Genomic DNA, 23991 nt, shown 5'->3' on the forward strand with positions numbered 1-23991 from the left:
TTAACTTATTGCAGCTGCTGATCTCATTTAGTTCAATATTAATAACAAAATTATATAATGCCCTCTTGTTCAGGGAGAGGTGAATGCACATATTTATAGGCTTTGAAAAGCCATGTCAATCAATAAAATAACTACCAATAAAAGCTCTGCACTGTCCATGTATGAAATTGAGAGGGGGGGGGGGGGTTGGGGGGGGGCAAGCTTTGACAGGAAAAAAACTATCTAGTTGTTCAGATGCTTAGACACAGATGGACATTACTAACCTGGGAGTCTATTAACATACGACCAATACAGATCTTGTTGTTTATGAATGATTTGAAGACTTGTTTTCTATTTGAGCTAAACAAGGGCAAGAGTTGCTGGAGTTGTTGAAAGTGGATTGTAAATACTGTGACTCATACTTATATTTTGTCCATTCTGATTGAAAACAGAGCTTGTATTTTTAAATTTATGAAAGTTCAGATGAGGCACTTTTGCTGCTTCAGTAAGAGACACTTTTAACTGAAGGCAACAGCTGCGCAAAGGAATTTTGAAGAATATAAAAGAAGATGCAAGATTACGATGAAGCGACTGCGTTTCTGGGAAAATGGGGGCATTATCAAATAACTATTTTCTTTTTGCTCAGCATCGGTATAATCCCAAATGGCTATGTGGGTCTGTCTATGGTGTTTCTGGCTGATACCCCTAAGCACCATTGCCGCCTGTCTAACTCTTCAAATGTGACCTTGGAGGAAAGCTCCTTCACAAATCTGAGTTTATTGCTGCCCATGGTTGATGAGCAAGTGTACAGTAAATGCTCTAGGTTCAAAACTCAGCTTCAAGATGGTTTCAATGAAACAACACTTGAGACGGAGCCTTGTTTGGATGGCTGGGTGTATAGCAAGGAAAGATACCTCTCAACCATTGTCAGTGAGGTAAGACAGATTCATTTGTCTTTGAATGTAATTATACGTGGCTTTGGCTCCTAGCTCTATCATAATATCTGTTTTTGTCCTTTTACATTTATTGATAATGATAACAAAGTTGAAAAGGTTGCTTTTGAGACAGTTATTCCTTTATACTGTTTATTTAGAGATTTCATTGAACATCATTTATGGCGTGTGAGAAGATATGCAAGTTACATGGTATTTTACAGCATGAAAACAGGCCATTTGGTCCAAATGCTGATGCTTATGTTTGAGTAGTATGCTTCAGCCCTACTACTCTATTTCACCTTATCAGCAGGGGCTAGTATTCCTTTCTGCATTGTGCCATTTCTCAAGCTTATTAAACGAGATGAATAAGATTATCTTTTGAAATATTTTCCACACTTTATTCACCAGGCATGTTGAGATGCATAGCTATACAAAAGGATCTGGACTGTCCTTCTTCTCCAGTCAATGAAAACAGACAGGCAAGCAATCAAGGAGGCAATGGTCTATTGACATTCATTGCAAGAGGATTTGAGTCCCGAAGTAAGGATGTCTTACTATGTTATGCAGGGCTTCAGTGAGATCACAACTGGACTATTGTGTGCAATTTTGATCACCCTACCTAAGAAAGGCTATGCTTACCAAAACGTGAGTGCAGAGGTGGTTCCTCAGACTGATACCAGGGATGGCAGGACAGACTTATGAGAAGAGATTGGTTCAACTTGGCTTGTATTCATTACAGTTTGGAGGAGTGAGAGGAATCTTATTGAAAACGACACATTCTAACAGATCTGGACAGAAAAGATGCAATAGACAATAGACAATAGGTGCAGAAGTAAGCCATTCTGCCCTTCGAGCCTGCACCGCCATTCAATATGATCATGGCTGATCATCCTTAATCAGTATCCTGTTCCTGCCTTATCCCCATAACCTTGATTCCACAATCTTTGAGAGCTCTATCCAACTCTTTCTTAAATGAATCCAGAGACTGGTCCTCCACTGCCCTCTGGGGCAGAGCATTCCACACAGCCACCACTCTCTGGATGAAGAAGTTTCTCCTCATCTCTGTCCTAAATGGTCTATCCCGTACTTTTAAGCTGTGTCCTCTGGTTCGGCACTCACCCATCAGTAGAAACATATTTTCTGCCTCCAGAGTGTCCAATCCTTTAATAATCTTATATGTCTCAATCAGATCCCCTCTCAGTCTTCTAAACTCAAGGGTATACAAGCCCAGTCGCTCCAGTCTTTCAGTGTAAGGGAATCTCGCCATTCCAGGAATTGACCTCATGAACCTACGCTGCACTCCCTCAATAGCCAGAATGTCTTTCCTCAAATTTGGAGACCAGAACTGCACACAGTACTCCAGGTGTGGTCTCACCAGGGCCCTGTACAGCTGCAGAAGAACCTCTTTGCTTCTATACTCAATCTTTCTTGTTATGAAGGCCAGCATGCTATTAGCCTTCTTCACTACCTGCTGTACCTGCATGCTTACCTTCATTGACTGGTGTACAAGAACATACTGGATTAGTGGTGCTGGAAGAGCACAGCAGTTCAGGCAGCATCCTCGTTTTTACCTGGTGTAGAAGAACACCCAGATCTCTCTGTCTTGCCCCTTTACCTAAATTGATTCCATTTAGGTAGTAATCTGCCTTCCTGTTCTTGCCACCAAAGTGGATAACCATACATTTATCCACATTAAACTGCATCTGCCATGCATCTGACCACTCACCTAAATTGTCCAGGTCACTCTGTAATCTCCTAACATCTTCATCACATTTCACCCTGCCACCCAGCTTAGTATCATCAGCAAATTTGCTAATGTTATTACTAATACCATCTTCTGTATCATTAACATATATTGTAAAAAGCTGCGGTCCAAGTACTGATCCCTGCGGTACCCCACTGGTCACTGCCTGCCATTCCAAAATGGAGCCGTTTATCACTACTCTTTGTTCCTATCAGCCAACCAACTTTCAATCCAAGTTAGTACTTTGCCCCCAATACCATACGCCTTAATTTTGGTCACTAACCTCCTATGTGGGACTTTATCAAAAGCTTTCTGAAAGTCCAGGTAAACTACATCTACTGGATCACCCTTGTCCATCTTCAGAGTTACATCCTCAAAACATTTGAGAAGATTAGTCAAGCATGATTCCCCCTTCATAAATCCATGCTGACTCTGACCTATCCTGTTACTACTATCCAGATGTGTCGTAATTTCATCCTTTATAATAGACTCCAGCATCTTTCCCACCACTGAGGTCAGACTAACCTGTCTATAATTCCCTGCTTTCTCTCTCCCACCTTTCATAAAAAGTGGTACAACATTAGCCACCCTCCAATCCGCAGGAACTGATCCCGAATCTATTGAACTCTGGAAAATAATCATCAACGCATCCACGATTTCTCGAGCCACCTCCTTCAGTACCCTGGGATGTAGACCATCAGGCCCCGGGGACCTATCAACCTTCAAACCTAACAGTCTCTCCAACACCAATTCCTGGCAAATATAAATTCCCTTTAGTTCAGGTCCTTCAGCCACTGTTACCTCAGGGAGATTGCTTGTGTCTTCCCCAATGAACACAGATCTGAAGTACCAATTCAATTCTGCCATTTCTTTGTTCCCCATAATATATTCCCCTGTTTCTGTCTTCAAGGGCCCAATTTTAGTCTTAACCATTTTTTTGCCTTTCACATACCTAAAAAAACTTTTATATTATTGGCCAATTTACCTTCGTACCTCATTTTTTCTCTGCATATTTCCTTCTTAGTAATCCTCTGTTGTTCTTTAAAAGCTTCCCAGTCCTGCGTTTTCCCACTTACCTTTGCTAGTTTATACTTTTTTTCTTTTAACTTTATATGTTTCTTAACTTCCCTCCTAGGATCTTTCTTCCTTTTTGGAATGAACTGATCCTGCAACTTCTGCATTATACACAGAAATATCCGCCATTGTTACTCCACTGTCATCCCTGCTAAGTTATTGCACCAATGAGGTTATTTCTCCTGGTTGAGGAGTCTCGAACCAGGAGACACGATCTCAGGGAATGAGGAAATATTTCTTCACTTAAAAGATAGTGAACTAATGAAATTCATTATCATAGAAGGCTGTGGAGGCCAAAGCCCGGAACATAAGAAAGAAATATACATAAATGATAGATTTTAAAAGCTTTGAGATTTATGGGGTGATACAGGAATATGGCATTGAGATAGATTTTCAGCTGTGGTCATCGTGAATGGTGAATCAGGCTTCAAAGGTTGAATGACCTACTTCTACTCCTAGATTCCACCCTTTCCAATCTGCATAGTCAGATGTGTAGTAATACAGCCAGTAGCGCTAAAGGAAAAGCTGGAAGTGGAGCGTGAAGCTAATGTTGAGATCAGGAATCTTCAGCTCACTGACCATGTTGATATGACAATGGACTAGAAATGAGAACAGTATTAGAGACAGTGGGTGGGCATCACTGGGGGCAGAAGTGGTTGACGATACTTGGGGTATTTGGCATTTTCTACCAGACATGATGCAATACAACTCTTGACAACATTATCATGGAACCTAGGGTCCACTGGTGCAACACAAGTTTCAACTTAGGCACTTGTCAAATTGGGCTTGGGGGTGCATCAGAGAGACCATAAGACCAGGAGATCCCTTGAGTCTGCTCCAGGATTCAATAGGATCATGGTTGATCAGACATTCCTGCATTTTCCCTGTAGCACCTGATTCCCCGACTGATCAGGAATCTACCTAGCTCAGCCTTAAATATACAAAAGGACTCTGACCCAAGCTCTCTGTGGCAAGGAGTTCCAAAGACTTACGACCCTCTGAGAGAAGAAATTCCTCCTCATGTCGGTCTTAAGTTGGTACCCCTTTATTCTGAAACTATGCCCTCTGGTCCCTCTCTCCCATGAGAGGAAGCATCCGCTTAGCATTTGCACTGTGAAGCCGCTCAAGAATCCTGGATGTTTCAATGACATCACTTCTCATCACTTCTGAACTCCAATGAGTAGACTCCCAAATTGGCATGGATAGAAAATTGGACAGGAAGCAGAGAGAAGAGGTGAATGGTTTATTTCAGGTTGGCAAAATGTAATAGATGGTATGCCACAGGGATTGGTGCTGGAATTACTTCTGCATACAATTTATATAAACAAATTGAATGAAGGGTCAGAAGGTATGGCTATCAAATTTGCTAATGACACAAAGATAAATAGAAACTAAGTTTGGAGGGAGGTTTTTGATGGCTATAAATAGATCTAGATGGGTGAAGTGGGTGGCCAAAGATCTGGTAAATTGATTATGACATAGGAAAAAGTTAAATTGTGTCAGCTGGAAAAATAAACAAGAAACATGTTATCTAAATAGCAAGAGATTGCAGACCCCTGAGGGACAGAGAAATCACTCTCATGCATGAACTGCAAAAGGTTAGTGAAATAACTCCACAGAGGCAGATATCCCATCACCAAGTCATTCTTTATTTATACATGGACACTAGTCCAACTTCCTCAGAACCAACCATTCAGAGTGTCAGAATGTCTGATACTTCTATTTTTATCTGTCAGCCAGGGCTCCCTGAATAGCCCCAATCAGGGATCTCACATTCTATGAAGTCCACCTGGTTGACCTTGTTACAATCACTGCAGCTATATACAAACACAGTCAGCAATGAGGAAAGGTAGTACCAGGGTATCATCCATTGTAAGGGAATTGAATACAAAAATAGGGAGATTATGCTTCTGTCATACAGGACACTGGAGAAATGCACAATATTGATCACCTTATTTAAGGAAGGATGTAACAATATTGGAAATAGTTCAGGGAAGGTTTACGAGACTCATACATGTATTGGATGTGTTGCCTTATGGGGAAAAGTTGGACAATTAGGCTTGTATCTGTTGGTGCTTAGAAGAACAAGAGGAGACCTGATTACAATATTTAAGGTTGATGTAGAGAGAATGTTGCCTCTTATCAGAAGATCATAAACTAAATGTCATTTTAAAGTCAGGGATCTCCCATTTAAAATAGAGATGAGGTGAAATGTTTCCTCTTAAATTGTTTTGAGTCTTTGGAATTCTCTTCCTGAAAAAGGTGGTGGTAGCAGAGTCTTTAAATATATTTTAAGACAGGAGTGGATAAGTTCTTGCTAAGTAAAAGGTTGAAATGTTATCTGGGGTATGTGTATTATAATCAGTTCAGCTATGATCTTATTAAATGGTGGAGTAGGCTTAAGGGGCTAATTCCTGCTCCAAATTAATTTGTTCTTAAATTTTACTATGTGCTATAGAATAGGAGGGGAGACAATGTTTGAGAGGATTGGTAAGCACTTCGAGTTAATCTTAGAGTACATAGATTGTCCTCATGACTGAGTGAAGGTGTATGTCAATAAGGTTTGTGTGATGACCTGAGATCTACAGAGGTGGACTGTACTCAGCTGTCTAGAAAACCAGAGGTAGGCTGCAGTGTGACAAATTGGGGTGTCTTAGTCTTTTCTGTATCTTTTGGAAGTGGATAGTAAGTTCAGGAATGGTGAAGGGTCACTCCCAGATGGGTGCGTTTCATGTCAGGCCACAACTTTTTGAAGTAGAAGGCAGCTTTTATGGTATAGGAATATGAAGATGACGAATTGCCATTGGTTTAGTTGCAGTCAAAACATTTAGCCATTTTGACAGGTCAGAATTTAGTTTTGCTTCTGACTTGCATTTAGAAAGGCACCTCTATCCGATGTGGTAATGTTTATGTTATATTCTTCGGCAAAAATAAATTAGTTCCGAGAAAGTGATGCATGAAATGTGTATTACCTTATGAAGAAAGGTTAAACAGGCAAGATTTGTATCCTCTGGTGTTTAGGAGAGTCAGAGATCACATCATTGAAACATATAAGATCCTGAGGGGACTTGACCGGGTGGATGTTGAAAGCATGTTTCCTCTTACGGAAGAATCTAGAACAAGGGGGCATAATTTAAAAACAAGAGTGTGGAGGGTGGGGTGCCCCTTTAAAACAGAGAAGCTTCTTTTTCTCTCTCAGAAGGTTGTTAGTCTTTGGAATTCCCTTCCTCAAAAGACAGATTCCTGAGATATTGTTAAGGCAGAGATGGATGGATTCTTGAGTATCAAGGGGGTGAAAAATTATCGGGATACGCATTATGCAGAGTTGAGGTTAAAGTACATCAGCCACAATCTTTATTGAACAGTGTAATAGACTTAAAGGGCTGAGTGGCTTACCCTTCTTCCTTGTTCACATGTTATCCCTGTAACAAAAAAAAACTAGAATGTGGGCAATGAAGGACTGCGAGATCCAACAGATGTTTATTAGAGCTCAATAAAATATCTAAATATTACATTTTTGGGTATATGCATGCTGGCTAGTAATCTGGGCTATTTGGTTAAAAAGCGTAGCATCCTTCCATTAACACGTAATGTTTTAACTCGCTCAAGTTAAGATGGAGTCTGTTACCTTTGTACCCTCAGGTAACATGCTGCTACACAGTGAGGATGTCATAAGCATATCTTTTAAAGTTGCATATTTTTTAAAGGTATCATCCAAACAGTTTTCAAGATTAACAATTTGAAGTTCAATCTACCACTTGGAGGTTTGAGAACACATCCTGGTCTGATGCTTGTATATCCATCTGCAGAGGTCCATTTTATACTTTGTTACATTTGTTTGACAACTTGGTGGTCTTGGTGCTGGTTATTGTCACTCAACATCAGGACACAGTCATCATCATTGGTGTATTTTTCCTCACTCTCCTTATGCTTGGTTGGTATGCTGTATATCAGATTGAGCTTCTCTTCCTTTACAATGTAGCATTGTGATCAGTATTGATTCTGTATGATCTAGGCTGGTTGCATATTCTAGAAACATTCTCTGATATCCAAGTATTTGGATTTCTAACTTACATTCGCTGTCCTCATTTATGAAAGTTGTCTACCTGCTCATTTACTCTCCTCTAAGTTGAACTGGGGTTGACAATCCAGTCTCCCCTTGATGTTGCACAACGATGCACCGTCGCAAAGTGAAAATCCTGCTTGACATAGTGGTCATAGCTTTGATAATACTGCTGACAATCCTGCCACTACTGGATTGTTGGTATCTACCAAGTAGAAGGTTTTGGGAAGACACTATGGCCTTGTATTTAACACTACAGTGCGATTGTGCAAATGGATAGACTTGGTGATCTGTTGTGCATTGTGGTCTTTTGTAGATGTACTGTGAAGCACCACTTGCTGAATTACGTGTCTCAGTGATAATATGTGGCATTAATTTCTATATTAAATTTAACTTTTAAGATGTGTCATCTTGCTTTTTCAGAATATTAATGATTTTAAAAGAGTCTGAATGTCTTAGGCATATGGTGATCATTAATCAGTTAGATTTAGGGTAATTAATGAAAATGATAAGAATCAGTTGGTAACAAAAAGTAACAAAACTGGAATAGACTTATTTTACTAAGATAAGGTATGATTTTCTCCAAGTTGGCTGGGAGTAGCTACTTACAGACAAAACTGTATCAGAGACATTCAAAGAAGAAATTGCAAAAGTACAGGGCAAGCATGTTCCTGTAAACACAAAAGTGGGACCAAGATTGGTGAGCTCTGGAAAAGTGGAGAAAAGTAATGCAGATACAAAAAAGATAATGCAGGTATAAATGTCAGAGTTTGAGGATGGTGAATCATTAGAAGAAATTAACATTGAGAGAGAGGAAATACAAGAAGTTGAGCAGCCTTAAAAATGGATTGATCTGTAGATCTGGATGGGATGTATCCCAGGCAGTTGAGTGAGGCAAGGGAAGAGATATCAGGATTCCTAGTAGTAATTTTCAAATCCTCTCTGGTCGCAGGTGAGGTGCCAGCAGACGACTGACATTGTTCCATTATTAATGAAAGCGAGAAGAGGATAGATCAGGAAGTTGCAAGCCAGTCAATCTGACCTTGATGGTGAGGAAGATAACTAGAAAGAATTCTGATATAATATCTGCACTTGGGGGTGGAGAGAGAGAGAGAGAAAGAGAGAGAGAGAGAGAGAGAGAGAGAGAGAAATCAGTGATAGCTAGCATTGATTTCTTAAAGGAATGTTGTATTTGACAAATTTGATCAATAGATTTGAAGAGATAGCCAGGATTGTTGACAAGGGCCTTTACTTGACTTTAAACAATTTCTCCTTTAACTCCTCTCCTTTCTTCGGGTCCAGGTTGTGGCCATGGGTACCCACATGGGCCCCAGTTATGTCTGTCTCTTTGTCCAGTACATAGAACATTTCTTATTCCAGTCCTACTTTAGCCCCGACCTCCAAATCCCGTTCTCCGGTACATTGCTGACATTGTTGAATTTGCTTCCCGCTCTCTTCCAGAATTGGAAAAATCAATTAATTTCACTTACAATTTCCACTCCGCTCTCACTTCACCTGGTCTATTTCTGACTCTACCCTTCCTTTACTCGACATCTCTGTTTCCATTTTTGGACATAGACAGCCACCAATATCCATTACAAGCCCACTGACTATCACAAGAACCTAGATTTACATCCTCACACCCTGCTTTCTATCCCATTCTCCCAGTTTCTCATTTCTGTTGCACAAGTTCTGACAAATTCACCTTCTGGAGAGGGCCCCCAAAACGTCTACATTTTTCCTCAATTGAGGATTCTCCACTATCGTGGAGCCTTTAGCTTTGTCTGACCCATCTCCTGTACTTTGGCCCACATCCCCTCTCTCTCCTCCCACAACAGTGATAGGGACCCCTGGCCCTCACTTACCTCTATTCCTCCACTTTTCTCCATTTTAATAATGTTAGGATTTGAACTTAAATGTTGGGGAAATGATCAAGAAGTTCAAGGATGACATGAAATTTGATAGCATGGTAAATAGTATGGAGGATAGCTATAAATTTCAGGTAATAACAGTGGATTGATCAGCTTGGCAGAGCAGCTATAAATGGAATTCAACCTGAAAAGGGTGTAATTTACTTGAGGAGGCCAATTAATGTCAAGAATTACATAATAAATGATAGAACCCTAGAAAGTACCAAAGATCAGAGGGATTTCTGTGTGCAGATCCACAGGTTCCATTCCTGATGAAGGGCTTTTGCCCGAAACGTTGATTTCGCTGCTCGTTGGATGCTGCCTGAACTGCTGTGCTCTTCCAGCACCACTAATCCAGTATTTGGTTTTCAGCATCTGCAGTCATTGTTTTTACCATATAAATAAGGTGGTTTAGAAGGCATATGATATACTTGATTTTATTAGCAGAGACATAGAACACAAGAGCAGGGAGGTTATGCTGGAACTCTACAAAATGCTGATTAGCCACCACTACAGAAATGTTTACAGTGCTGCTCACCACATTACAGAGAGGATGCGATTGCACAAGGCAGGTTGCAGAAGAGATTCACCAGGATGCTGGTTTGGCTAGATTTTTCAGATATGCGAAACAATTGCGTAGTCTAGGGTTGTTTTCCCAGGAACAGCAAAATTTGAGAGAGAGCCTGATGGCAACGTGTAAGATTATGAAGAGCATAGATATGGTGGATAGGAAAGCACTCTTTCCATGAATTGAAGGGTCAATAACCAGAGAACATAGAGTTAAGGTAAGGTGTTGGAGGAGAGATAAAGAGAAATTTTTGTGCTTTGAGGGTGGTGAGAGTTTGGAATCCACTGTATGAAATGACAAATGAATCAGAAAATCGTTTAATGTTTAAGCTGTGGTTAGATCATTACTTGCATTGCCATAGCCCTGAGGGATTTAGGCCAAAAGCTGGAGAATAGGATTAATGTAGTCAGATCAGTATTGACCAGCACAAACTTGATGGTTTGAATGGCCTCCTTTGGTGCTGTAAATGTGTCCAACAATGCAGAACTTTACAAAGACACTGACACATTGGTGGAGTGGGGAGATAGATGACAGATGAAGTTCAAGATGGAGAAGTGTGAGGAATGCATTTTTATACAATGCTCATTGAGAGACAATAAAGTATAGGGTACTATTATAAAATATAGGGTACTATTATAAAAGATGTGTAGGAGTGGAGAGACCCAGATGCACATGTACATAAGTTGTTAAAGAGTCAGGTTGGTTAGAAAGGTCTGTTAGTAAGGCATATAATATTCTAGATTTCATATTTAGAGACATAGGGAGAAAGGAAAACAAAAACAGAAAGTGCTGGAAAAACTCAGCAGAAAAATAGAGTTAACGTTTTAGGTCCCGGGACTCTTGGGGTGGCAGGGTGGCTCGGTGGTTAGCACTGCTGCCTCACAGCATCAGGAACCTGAGTTTGATTCCACCCTTGGGCGACTGTGTGGAGTTTGCATATTCTCTCTGTGTCTACATTAGTTTCTTCTGGATACTCCAGTTTCTTTCCACAGTCCAAAAATATGCAGGTTAGATGGATTGGCCATGCTAAATTGCCCATAGTGTCCAGGATGTTCAGGCTAGGTGGATTAACCATGGCAAATGCAGGAATGGGGGTGGGTCTGGTTGGGATGCTGTCTGGAGAGGAAGTATAGTCTCAATGGGACGAATGACATGCTTTCACACTGTAGGGATTCTATAATTCTGCATCTGACAAAGCATCACTACACTAGAAAGGTTAACTGTTTTTCTTTCCACAGACAGTGCCAGACCTACTGAGTTTCTCCAGCAGTTTCTCTTTTTGTTTCAGATTTCCATCATCCTCAGTTCTTCTGTTTCATTTTAGAGGCTGAGACTTTAAGACCCTGGTCAGACCTCGGCTGGAGTGTTGCGTACTGTTCTGGATGCACCTTACAGGAAGGATGTGAATGCGTTGGAGAGTGCTGAAAAGGTTTATGCTCAGTGGTTAGCACTGCTGCTTCACAATGCCAGGGACCTGGGTTCGATTCCACCCTCAGGTGACTGTCTGTGTGGAGTTTGCACATTCTCTCTGTGTCTGTGTGGGTTTGCTCTGGTTTCCTCTCACTATCCAAAACGATGTGCAAGTTAGGTGAATTGGCCATGTTAAATAGCCCATAGTGTAGGTTGTTAGTCAGGGGTAAATATAAGGTAGGGGAATGGGTCTGGGTGGATGATTCTTTGGAGGGTTGGTGTGGACTTGTTGGGCCAAAGGGCCTGTTTCCACACTGTAGGGATTCTAATTCTGTAGGTTTTCTAATTCTAATTCAAAATTCAATTCTGAAGAAAGATTGGAGAATTGAGGCTGCTTTCTTTGGAGAGGAGAAGCTGAGGAGATTTGATTGAAGTTTTCAAAATCATGAGGAGTCTGGACAGAGTGGACAGTGAAAAACAATTCCCACACATAAATGAATCAAAAACCAGAGGGTGCAGTTTTAAAGGGTTTGCAAAAGAAGAAAAGGTGGGTTCAGAAAAATCTTCTTCATGCAGTGGGTAGTTAGGGTATGGAATGCACTACATAGAAGTGTGATAAAGGCAGGTTCAATTGAGGCATTCCAGAGTGCATGGAATGATTATTTAGATAGAAACAATGTGCACGGTAATGGGAAAATGCAGAAGAATGGTACTAAATTAAAGTGCTCAATGAACTACCAGAGAGACAATGGGCCAGATGGCTTCCTCCTATGCCATATCAATCCTGTGATAATGTGTCTGAGAAAACCTTAATACATGAGTAGATACCACAAGGACTCAGAAGAGAATCTGGAAGATTGCTGAACAAAGATTGAGAGTTACATTAACTGATGAATATTGTATGCTATATAGTAGATCTTTCAAAGTAGATGAAGTTACTATTCTGTTGCCTTCTACCTTGACTTCAATCACTTCCGACACACTGGTCATGACTAGAAAATAGTGACATGTTATGGAAAACACTAGATGAGTTGGCATGGAGGGGAAGGGGAAAGGATGGTGGATGGAGGCATGCATTGGCACTAAAATGGCAAAAGGGATATAGAGGGTCAGGATGTGAACAAGGCCATAGATTGGCATAGCTTATATAAGGAGTGATGGGGTGTAAAAAGAGGAACAAAGAATGGTATAGGGCATTGTGAGGGGCTGTAGAGGTGCATATCGTCACGCAGAGAAAATGAAATGGTATGTGAATGGCATAGTCATGTATTGAGAGTATGTGGAGGTGGGGAGGAATAAGGTATAAGAGTTCAGAGAAGGAAGGCTTTTTTTTGGATTACTTTGGGGCACAAAATCCAACAATCTCCCTCTACTTCCAGGATCACCAGGTATGTTTCCTAAGGAGTTTCATCCTGGAACAAAAATCCAACCTTCTGGACCCTTCTCCCTAGGTTGGGTTTGCAGAGCCAGGCAATGTCAGGTCACTGTACTCCTGACCTGGGAGTTAAAACCCAGGGTCCATGTCTTCCTTCACTCACAGCTGATGCCATCTTTATCAATAATGACTGGCACTCCTGAGCCAGACCCAATGTAGTGGAGCATATTTTTTCACATTTATTGTAACAAATATCTTGACCACAAATATCAACAGCTCATTATGCCTGACCAAAACAAAACAACATCATCAATGTCAACATGCCATTCCTGCAAAATGGGTTATTGGGCTAAATTACCTTAAAGTATTTAAATGCATGAATCATGAACTCCCTTTGTATACAAATTGAGCTTACAGCCATTTAGAAGTGGTATGAGTGCGAAACCACACTTTCAGCTTTGCCAGATACTGTTACTGGCACAAAACCTAGCCCTGTATAATCTTTAGGCTTCCTGCTTTTCATCTTTGTGGTTTAGTTTATATTTACAAAGTTAAAAAGGGCTACTTTAATGCAAAGTTTTAAGATCTAAAGAACCGTTGCCTATAGTGACCCAGGGACTGATCAATTGAAAATTTCAAGAAATGAATGAGAAAGGAACCAAGAGGTGCATTGGGTTAGGATTAGGAATAAGGTGAAGGTTAGCTTCCATAGATGGAGTTAAGATACAGATCAACTATGACATGACTCAATTTCAGAAATGCTCTAAAGGACCTGAGACAGGGGGTCCTTGTGCATGAATCACATTAATTTAACATGCAGGTACAACAATCAATTGGAAAAACAAATAGCATGAATGCCTTTATTGCAAAGTGATTTGAATACACAAATAAAGCAGTCTGACTGCAACTATATAGGGCTTTATGAAAGCGCACCTCGAATATTAGGTACAGTTTTGGGCTCCTTACCTCATTAAGTTAGTTACCTATAATTACCTGAGGGGGAACACAGCAGTGGATCATAAAGCTGCTCCTTGGATGAGAGAACTGTTCAATGGGGTTGAGTTGAGTAGAACACACTTTGTGTTCCTTTAGTGTTAAGAAGTATTCTCTTTGAAATATATAACATTCTTAAGGGGTAGCCACTTTTAGAATATTGTGTGCAATTCTGGTCTCCTTCCTGTTCTGAAACTTGAAAGGGTTCAGAAAAGATTTACAAGGATGTTGCCAGGTTTGGAGGATTTGAGCTATAGGGAGACGTTAAATAGGCTGGGGCTGTTTTCCCAGGAGCATCAGAGGCTGAGGGGTAACCTCATAGAGATTTATAAAATCACGAGGGGCATGAATAGGATAAATAGGCAAAATCTCTTCCCTGGGGCGGGGGAGCCCAGAACTAGAAGGCATAGGTTTAGGGTGAAAGGGGAAAGATATAAGAGACCCAAGAGGCAACTTTTTCATGCAGAGGTATATCTATGGAATGAGCTACCAGAGGAAGTGGTGGAGGCTGGTACAATTGTAACATTTAAAAGGCACCTGGATGGGTATATGAATAGGAAGGGTTTGGAGGGTCTGGGCGGGTGCTGGCAAGTGGGACTAGGTTGGGTTGGGATATATGGTCGGTATGGAAGGGTCTATTTCTGTGCTGTACATCTCTATGACTCTATGACTCTAAATGCAAGTGGAATACTTCCCCTTTCTGGGGAATCTTGACCTTTAATGGGGTCATGGTCTCAGAATAAGGGATCTGCTATTTAGGACAAAAATTAGGAGAAATTTCTTAACTTAAATGTTTCTGAATCTTAGGGGTTCTCTAACAGAAAGCTGTGGATGCTGTGTTGATGAGTAAATTTATAATAGTGGTGAATAAGTGTTTCAGTACTGAGGGAATCAAATGGTATGTGGATTTTGCAGGAGAGTTGGAGGACATGCAGCCATGATCTCAGTGGTTAACAGAAGTAAAGGGCTGAATGGTCTACTCACATCCCTGTTTATGATGTTCTTAAGTAAGGGACTAGAATAACTCGTGGCCTTCTCTTGTTTCAGTGCTTCAGTGAAAACAAAGTCTTGAAACTTTATCCCACAGGCATCAGTTGTGTGATCTAAGTGTTTATATTTATGTTTATAAATAAATGCATAATGTTTCTGTAGCACAGCAGAGGCCACAAGCCAGGCTTTCTGTTTTGTGACAAATTCTCTTTCCACAGTTTAATTAGCTTGGTGTGAGTCGACTGAGGCATTGGAAAAAAGTTGCTGAACACTAGGTGAATTGGGATAATTCTTGAACTGTTTGAGAGAAATTCTTCAAGAGAAACAAGGCAAAAGCCGAATTTTGTGGAGCTCCCGCCTGGATCAGCTTTGGAAGGAAGCCTTGTTGGCTGGTTCCTTTCCCTTTCCCTTCGGAGCATTTTTGCGCAGGCAGGATGGCGAGAGTAAGAGAGGGTGTGGAGTGGAATGGCTAGCCACGAAGGAGTGGCAGGTAGCCAGCCCGATTCATTAAGATCCACTAAAAGCCGAAGCAATGGAAGCCAACCAGGATTTTCTAGTCAGTCTTTAGGTTCTGCCTAGCTCTGGCTGATCTACTGCCTCAGCACCCATACCATCCCCATATTCCTTGCTATATTTAATATCTGGAAGTCTATCGATCTCTGTCTTGAATATGTTTGACAACTGAGCTTCCACAGCCCTCTTAGATAGAGAATTCCAGTGGTAACCACCCTCTGAATGAAGAAGTTTTTCCTCTTCTCAGTTGATTTAATTGACCTACCTCCTCACTGAAATCGTGCCTGACTAATTTATTTAGAGTTTTTCAAGGAGGTCTCAACCTGAATGGATAGAGGGGAACCAGTAGATGTGTTGTATTTGGACTTTCAGAAGACATTTGACAATGTACCTCACAAAAGGTTGAGCCATAAGATCAGAATCCATGGTTTTGGAGGTAGTATATTGGTATAGATAGAGAATTGGCTAATGGGTTGGAAACAGCAAGGGAAGAGAAGGGATTTTTGCATGTTGGCAATCTCCAATGTGTGGGGTTCCACAGGAATCAGTGTAGGAACTACAACTGTTTACAACATATGTTCATGATTTGGAGGAAGGAAGTGAATGCAAAGTATCCAAACTTGCAGATGACACGAAAATAGTTGGAAAAGCAATTATGTAAAAGATACAAGCAGTTTATAGATACATATTGACAGGTTACTAAGTGGAATAAAAGTAGGGAAATATAGTAAAATGTGGGAAAATATGAAGTTGTTCATTTTGGAAGGGAGAACAAAAGAAGATGTATTATTTAAAATTGGAAAAAACTGCAGAAAGCTGCAAAGCAAAGGGACTTGTGCATGAAACACAGAAAGTTAGCACAAAGGTCAGCTGGTAGTCAGGAAGGGTAATGGAATGTTGGCCCTTGTTTCAAGAGGATTGGAGTAGAGGAATAAGGAAATCTTATTGCAACTGCACAAAGTGCTGGTGAGGCAATATCTGGAGTACCATGAGCAGTTTTGGTCTCCTTATTTAAGGAAAGACATTATTTCATTGGAGCCAGTTCAGAGAAGGTTGACTAAGACTATGGAGGGATTGTCTGATGAGCAAAGGTTAAATCAGTTGGGACTCTACTCAATGGAGTTGAGAATAATGAGAGATGATCTCATTGAAGCATACAGGATGTTAAGGGGCTTGAAATGGTAAATACTGAGAATATGGGAGTGTCTAGCATCAGAGGGCATAGCCTTAGAATAAAGAGGTCCATTTTAAGACTGAGATGAGGAGGAATTCCTTCTTTCAGAAGGTTGAGAGCCTTTGGAACTACTTGCTACAGAGATTATATGGCGGCAGAGTCATTGTGTACATTTAACACAGAGATGCAGATTCCTGAAAAGCACAAAACTCACAGGTTTTAGGAAAAGGGTAGGACTGTGGACATCAGGAATGTCTGATTGACCAGGATCCTGTTGAATAGCAGATCAGGCTCGGGTAGGGGTGGGGGCAAACTTTCTGTTTTATGTCAAATAATATCCTCAGTATTTGTAATGTTTCACTGACATTTGGTTCCAATATGACAAAGGCATGTGCTGATTTTCCCATGCACCTGAGGGTCTATGCCTCCTGGACCTTTGGGTTTCATGTTAGCTGGTTTGGTGGATTGGTACTTGGGACTACGATGTTGTGGCCATCACGGAAACGTGGATAGAAGAGGGACAGGAATGGTTATTGGAGGTTCCTGGTTACAGATGTTTCAGTAAGATTAGGGAGGGTGGTAAAAAAGGAGGAGGTGTGGCGTTGCTAATTAGAAATGGTATAACGGCTGCAGAAAGGCAGTTCGAAGGGGATCTGCCTTTGGAGGTAGTATGGGCTGAAGTCAGAAATAGGAAAGGAGCAGTCACCTTGTTGGGTGTTTACTATAGCCCCCCCAGTAGCAGCAGAGATGTGGAGAAACAGATTGGGAAACAGATTTTGGAAAGGTGCAGAAGCCACAGGATAGTAGTCATGGGCGATTTCAACTTCCCAAATATTGATTGGAAGCTCTTTAGATCAAGTAGATTGGATGGGGTGGTGTTTGTGCAGTGTGTCCAGGAAGCTTTTCTAACTCAGTATGTAGATTGTCCGACCAGAGGGGAGGCCATATTGGATTTGGTACTCGGTAACGAACCAGGACAAGTGATGGGCTTGTTAGTGGGTGCATTTTGGTCATGGTGACCACAATTCTGTGATTGTCACTTCGGTTATGGAGAGAGATAGGTGCGTGCAACAGGGTAGGTTTTACAATTGGGGGAAGGGTAAATACGATGCTGCAAGACAGGATCTAAGTTGGGAGCATAGGCTGTCAGGGAAGGATGTCATTGAAATGTGGAACCTTTTCAAGGAACAGATACAATGTGTCCTTGATATGTATGTACCTGTCAGGCAGGAAAGAGATGGTCGTGTGAGGGGACCTTGGTTGACGAGGGAGGTTGAATGTCTAGTAAAGAAGAAGAAGGAGGCTTACATAAGGTTGAGGAAACAAGGTTCAGACAGAGCATTGGAGGGATACAGGATAGCCAGGAGGGGGCTGAAGAAAGGGATTAGGAGAGCTAAGAAGGAGAGAGAGAGGTTCTGAACTCCTAACTAGTTCTGGACTGAACTACTCAGCTAACGAGCTGACCACTCCCCTTCAATTGTGCAGGTCACTTCTAAAACATGACCGCTTTGGACTGAAGTCTCATCTGTTTACATATAAACAAAAGGCCTCTCAACATCCTTTTCATCTCTGTACCAAGCTAGTCTAATCGGAGCATGGCCTGTTTACGAACCCTCTGAAAAATAATCAAGGACACAGTATCCTTGAAAAAAGGAACAGCTTTTAGAAAAAAAGGGACCAGCTTTATGGCACCTCCCCCCTTAATAAAAATGAACCATCAATATCAAAAGATGGCTTCATTTTTAAAACCCTTCAAAAACAAACTGGTTAGTAGTCTAAACACACATATACACTACACTAATTATACACATGCAAGCATGCACAACTACATGCGAGTTCAGGCCGTAGCACACCTGTCACTGAACATCTCCGTATCTCACTCGAACCTCAATAACGCATCGGCAATCATGTTTTCATGATCTGCCACATGCACAATTGTCAAACTGATTGGTTGCAACAACAAGCTCCATCTAAGCAGTGTGGGAATTTTGGCCTTAAACTTTTCCACAAATGTCAATGGGTTATGATCAGTGTATACGATTGTCTCAGATGCATTGCTGGTAATATAAACACTGAAATGTTGTAATGCCAACACCAAGCTTAAAGTCTCTTTCTCTACTGTTGAATATTTCTGTTAATGAACGTTCCACTTCCTGGAAAAAATACCCGATGGTTCTTTCTATTCCCTCGTCATCCTCCTGTGGGAGCACCGCACCGACCCCTACATCACAAGCATTCTTAGCCACCTTGAAAGGTTTCGTGTAATCTGGATGGCTAATATTGGGGCAGTGTTTAATAGTTTTTATGCTGTCAAATGCCTTTTGATGGTCCACTGTACAATGAAGCTGCTTGCCCTTTTTTAACAATTTGGTGAGTGGAGCAGCTACACTGCTAAAGTTCAGCACAAACTTTCAGTAAAATCCACTCAATCCACTCAACCATAGCACTGCTTTTCTCATCGACTGTGTGGGAAATTCCCCAATTACTTTTGTTTTCGCATCCAGTGGGGTCATTTATCTATGTACAATAACATGGTCCAGGAAGGTGACTTGGGCTTTGACAAATTCACTTTTAGCTAGGTTTACCACCAAGGCTTCTTTCCAAAGTCGATTGAACAAACCTGATAAATGCTGAAAATGTTCCTTCCATGAGTGACTAAAAATCATCAATACACACACCACACAGTTGGGTAATCTGACAATGGCCTTATTAGTCAGTCTCTGAAATGTGGTTACATCGTTTTTCATACCAAATGGCACGATTTCGAACTAATATATTCCATTTGGCATTATGAAAGCCAAAATGGCCTTTGCTCTCTCTGACAGAGGTACTTGCCAGTAGCCTCTGAGCAGGTCCAACTTAGAAATATAAGTTGTTTGTCGCACTTTATCGACACAGTCCTCCAATGGTGGAATTGGATATGCATCAGTCTTTGTAACATTGACCTTGCGATAGTCCACACATAATCTTTGGGTACCATCTGGCTTTGGCACCATGACTATGGGTGAGCTCCAGTCACTGTAACTCACTTCGATTATTCCATCTTGGAGCATGCGCTCTATCTCCTTCTGACTCTGTGTCAACTTTAGAGGATTATGCCCATGAGGATGTTGCTTATTCAGAACAGCATCTCCTATCTCTACATCATGCACAATTAGGTTAGTACTTCCCAGTTTATTTCTGCATATGTGATAGCAATAACTCTTCAGGTCATTTTGATTTTCTTGTGGAAGGTAACTCAATAATTTATCCCAATGTTTGACAACTTCCTCATTGTCCAGTTTGATTTGAGGAATGTCCAATTCAGAATCCTCGGAATTTGGTTCTTCTTCTGTGCTGTAATCATTAACACCTTCTCCTCTTGCTTTCCTTCCCTATCAAAATACCTTTTGAGCATATTCACACAACACACTGTGTGAGATTTCTTCCTGTCTGGAGTCCTCACCAAACAGTTCACCTCACTCAATTTCCTCTCAATTTGATACGGTGCACTAAACCTTGTTTTTAAAGGCTCACCTATTACTGAAAGTAGCATTAATACCTTAAGCGCAATTGCAAAATTGCGAATTTGTGATTTCTTATCTGCTTCCTATTTCATTGTACACTGTGATGCTTTTAAATGCTGTCTAGCCAACTCTCCAGCTTTATTTGATCGTTTGTTAAAATTTGACACATGGGTGGTCACTGAATCCTGAATTATTAATTTCTCCTTAAACAATTTTAGCAACCCTCCTACTTCATGCTCAAAAATTAATTCAAATGGACTGAATTTGGTTGATTCATTTGGTGCATCTCTGATCGCAAAAAGTACAAATGGAAATCCCTTATCCCAAACACTTGGATAATCCTGACCATGAGCCCTCAACATTGCCTTTAGTGCTCCCTGCAATTCCAGATGGTATGCAGTAGATTTGAATTGCTTTATTCTGAAGTTCATCAGTTCCTTGAATAGTTTGGATATGAAGTTTGATCCTTGATTTGACTGGATCTCTGTTGGTAGCCCATATCTAGTAAACAATTTAAGTAATTCTTCTTACAACTCTTTTAGCTGTGATGTTGTGAAATGGGATTGCCTCTGGAAATCTAGTCGACACATCCAATATTGTTAATAAATACTTATTTCCACTTTTTGTTTGAGGTCGGGTACCTACGCAATCAATGAAGACTCTTGTGGAAGGTTCCTCAAATGCTGGAATGGGTATTAAAGGTGCAGGTTTTATAACTGCCTGTGGTTTTCCAATTAGCTGACATGTATGACAAATCTGGCAAAATTCAACTGCATCCTTGTGTGGTTCAGGCCAGTAAAAATGTCTTTGTATTTTAGCCAGTGTTTTCCTCACCCTTAAATGACCTCCCAGCGGTAGTTCACTCGCCACTTGCAGCACCTCCTTTTAATACTCTACTGGCAAAACAATTTGATGTATCTCTGCCATATCACATCTGCTTGAATGTGTGACGATCTCCATTTCTTCATTAAGATATCATTTGTTAAGTAATAACATAAAGGGATGCATTCATTCTCCTTCTCTGTAAATGCAACTGTTTTAAGTTCTCATCTTTCTGCTGTAATTCGATAACCTTGGCAGAGCTAAAGGTACTTGCACATTTATCTAGTTGCTCCTGCTCTGTTCCACTTATCTGATCAAAAAGAAGTGTCAGATAAAGCTATATTAGCTTCCTTATCTGTACCTTTTGATCTCTCCTGCTTCAACTTGTGCCTCTGTGATCTTGTGACCACACATTCAGAGAAAATTCCTGAATAAAGATCCTTCATTTCTTCAGTTGCCTGCGTCTCCACTGGTTTTTCAACCAGAGTAGGCAGCACACCTACTGGTGAATCAGCTATATCATTTGCAAGGACAAATTGTATTCCTGCAGTTGAGACTTTGTCCAGTACTCCGACCACAAATTCTCCACTCTTCTCTGGACTTTCTAGCCTCACCTTACATAATTGTGCACTTCTTGTCTCACCATGAATTCCTGTTACCAGTACCTTTCCTGGCAATAGACCCTCAGGAGTACATATCTCCTCATCCTTCAGCATCACAGACTGAGAGGATCCTGTGTCCCTTAATATTGTAACCTCCTTACCTATTACTCCTGGCCTGTGTGAATAAACTTTATCCTTGCATGTATTTTTTTAATGCAGTCTAGCATTTCCTCCTTAGTCAACCTCTGATCATCTTGTACACTCTGAGGCAGTTGTTTAACTTCATTGTGCTTTTTGTTACTAGTCCATCAAAACTTCCAGGCTTGTCTGGTTTTCCTACCTCTTGGCTTTCTCCTAGTCCACCAACACTGTGATTTCATGTGGCCCTCTTTATTACAATGGAAACATTGGAGCTTTTTAATCTTCACTGTCCCCCTTAAGGGCTTATTATTACCCTGTGGTAAGTTATCCCTATGATCTTCACTGAGATCTACCTTTCCCTTTCCATGTGAGGATTTCTCTTTGCCACAATTTCTATCCCTCATGGACTGAAATTGATTCTGAATTTTATGGACCAGTTCATTATCATCAGCCGCTTCAGCTGCTAACCTTGCTGTTTTAACTCTCTGCTCTTCCACATGAGTTTGCACTACTTCAGGCAGTGAATTTTTGAATTCCTCCAAAATAATTACCTCTGTAAGAGCTTCATAGATTTGCTTGATTTTTAAAGCTTTTATCCATCTATCAAAATTACTCTGTTTGATCCTTTCAAACTCAATGTAGGTTTGACCAGGGTCCCTCCTCAGATTCCTGAAATGTTGTCAATAGGCTTCTGGTACAAGCTCATATGCACTTAGAATGGCTTTTTTCACCTCCTCATACTCCCCAGATATCTCCTCTGATAGTGATGCGAATACCTCACTAGCCCGACCTACAAATTTCGTTTGTATCAACAAAACCCACGTTGCTACTGGCCACTGTATTTGTTTAGCCACGTTTTCAAATGAGATGAAAAAGGCTTCCACATCCTTCTCATCAAATTTAGGCAATGCTTGAACATATTTAAACAGTTTCTCACTGGGCTTCTGACTACCAGGGGCTTGTTCATCCTCACTCTCTTCCTCACCAAGCCTACCCTCAGCCTTTATCTCCAGCCTTTTAAGCTGACTTTCCTTTTCAAGTGTCAGTTTCTGAAGTTCAAAAGCTCTCTCTTTTTCTCTCTGTTCTGCTGCTCTTTTTCCCTCTCTTCTGCTTTTAATTATAACTCAAACTGTTTTATTTCTGCTGCCCTTTCCTTATCTCTCACCTCTAACTCAAGGTGCTTCATTTGTAATTGAATTCCTGCCATCTCTATAGATTCTGATGGTTTCTCCAGCAAGTTTAAATGCTGACCTACTGCTGTAATGATCTTTCTTTTCCTCACAGAAGCAAGTTGTTCAAATTCCAACTTATCTGCTAATTCCTGCAGCTTGGTCTTATTCACCTTGTTGCAAAACCTCCAAAGTCACCGCATCTACTTCCAGAAAACTTGTGGTGACTGAAAGAGCCATTACTATTCCAAGCTTTGTCAACACAACTAAGCCAACACCCAAAATAAACACGCTAGCACCTACCACTCGCTGTTTAAAATCCTGCAAAGAGCCCCCAGTCTCTTATGGACTAGGTCAAACCACTCAAAACATTCTTAAGCAGGCAGCCCAGACCATAACTGTGAGAAACGAAGCCCACTCACTTCAATAATTTCAGTCCGAGACAAGATCTGAATCAGTAGTGTCATTTATTTCGCTCTTGCAAGAGGGGTGTTGTGTCCACTGTCCACAAGGCAGGGACACAGATACTGAATTCAACTAGTACACAATATTTATGTAATTTTGTTCCCTTCTCTCCTCCCCTGTTTACATCGCCCACCTCTCTAAGACTGGTGCCCATTACTCTTATTCATCTTTTGCCTTATCTGGCTTTGTCTGTGACAAAATGCTTATTTCTGGCCTCATAAGGCCGTTTGACCACATCCTGCCGTGGTCCATTGTTAGGTATATCCTCCTTCACTACCATCTGTTTCTCTCACTTGTATGACCTTATGACCTCATGACTTTTTGATTGTGGTTTGTTCTTGTTTTGCAGAAGTGGGAAATAGATGCTTATAACTACTGTTTGTACAGGCGTATCTAGCTTAACCCCCTCCCCTCACAGCACCTTATCTACTTGTCTGTAACATCTACCATTGCTTGCAGGCACATTTTATTCTTGCATGCACTTTTTAGCTAATACAAAAACAATTATGTATTTCCTTCACATAATTTGCATTCTTGTTGACTCAGCTCTTGGCTGAC

At 40.9% G+C, this 23991-nt stretch overlaps 1 protein-coding gene across 3 annotated transcripts in view; it reads left to right on the forward strand.

Annotated features, from left to right (window-relative positions):
• Positions 1 to 304: 304 nt before the first annotated feature.
• LOC140495797 (organic cation/carnitine transporter 2-like) overlaps positions 305 to 23991 on the forward strand; it is a 138831-nt gene continuing 115144 nt past the window's right edge. For all 3 annotated transcript variants that reach the window (XM_072594919.1, XM_072594929.1, XM_072594938.1), the window contains exon 1: positions 305 to 914. In XM_072594919.1, the coding sequence (XP_072451020.1) occupies positions 549 to 914 (366 nt within the window). In that variant the 5' untranslated portion in view covers positions 305 to 548. The remainder of the gene's footprint in view (positions 915 to 23991) is intronic.

This window comes from Chiloscyllium punctatum, chromosome 2, assembly GCF_047496795.1.
Source record: "Chiloscyllium punctatum isolate Juve2018m chromosome 2, sChiPun1.3, whole genome shotgun sequence".
NCBI lineage: Eukaryota > Metazoa > Chordata > Chondrichthyes > Orectolobiformes > Hemiscylliidae > Chiloscyllium > Chiloscyllium punctatum.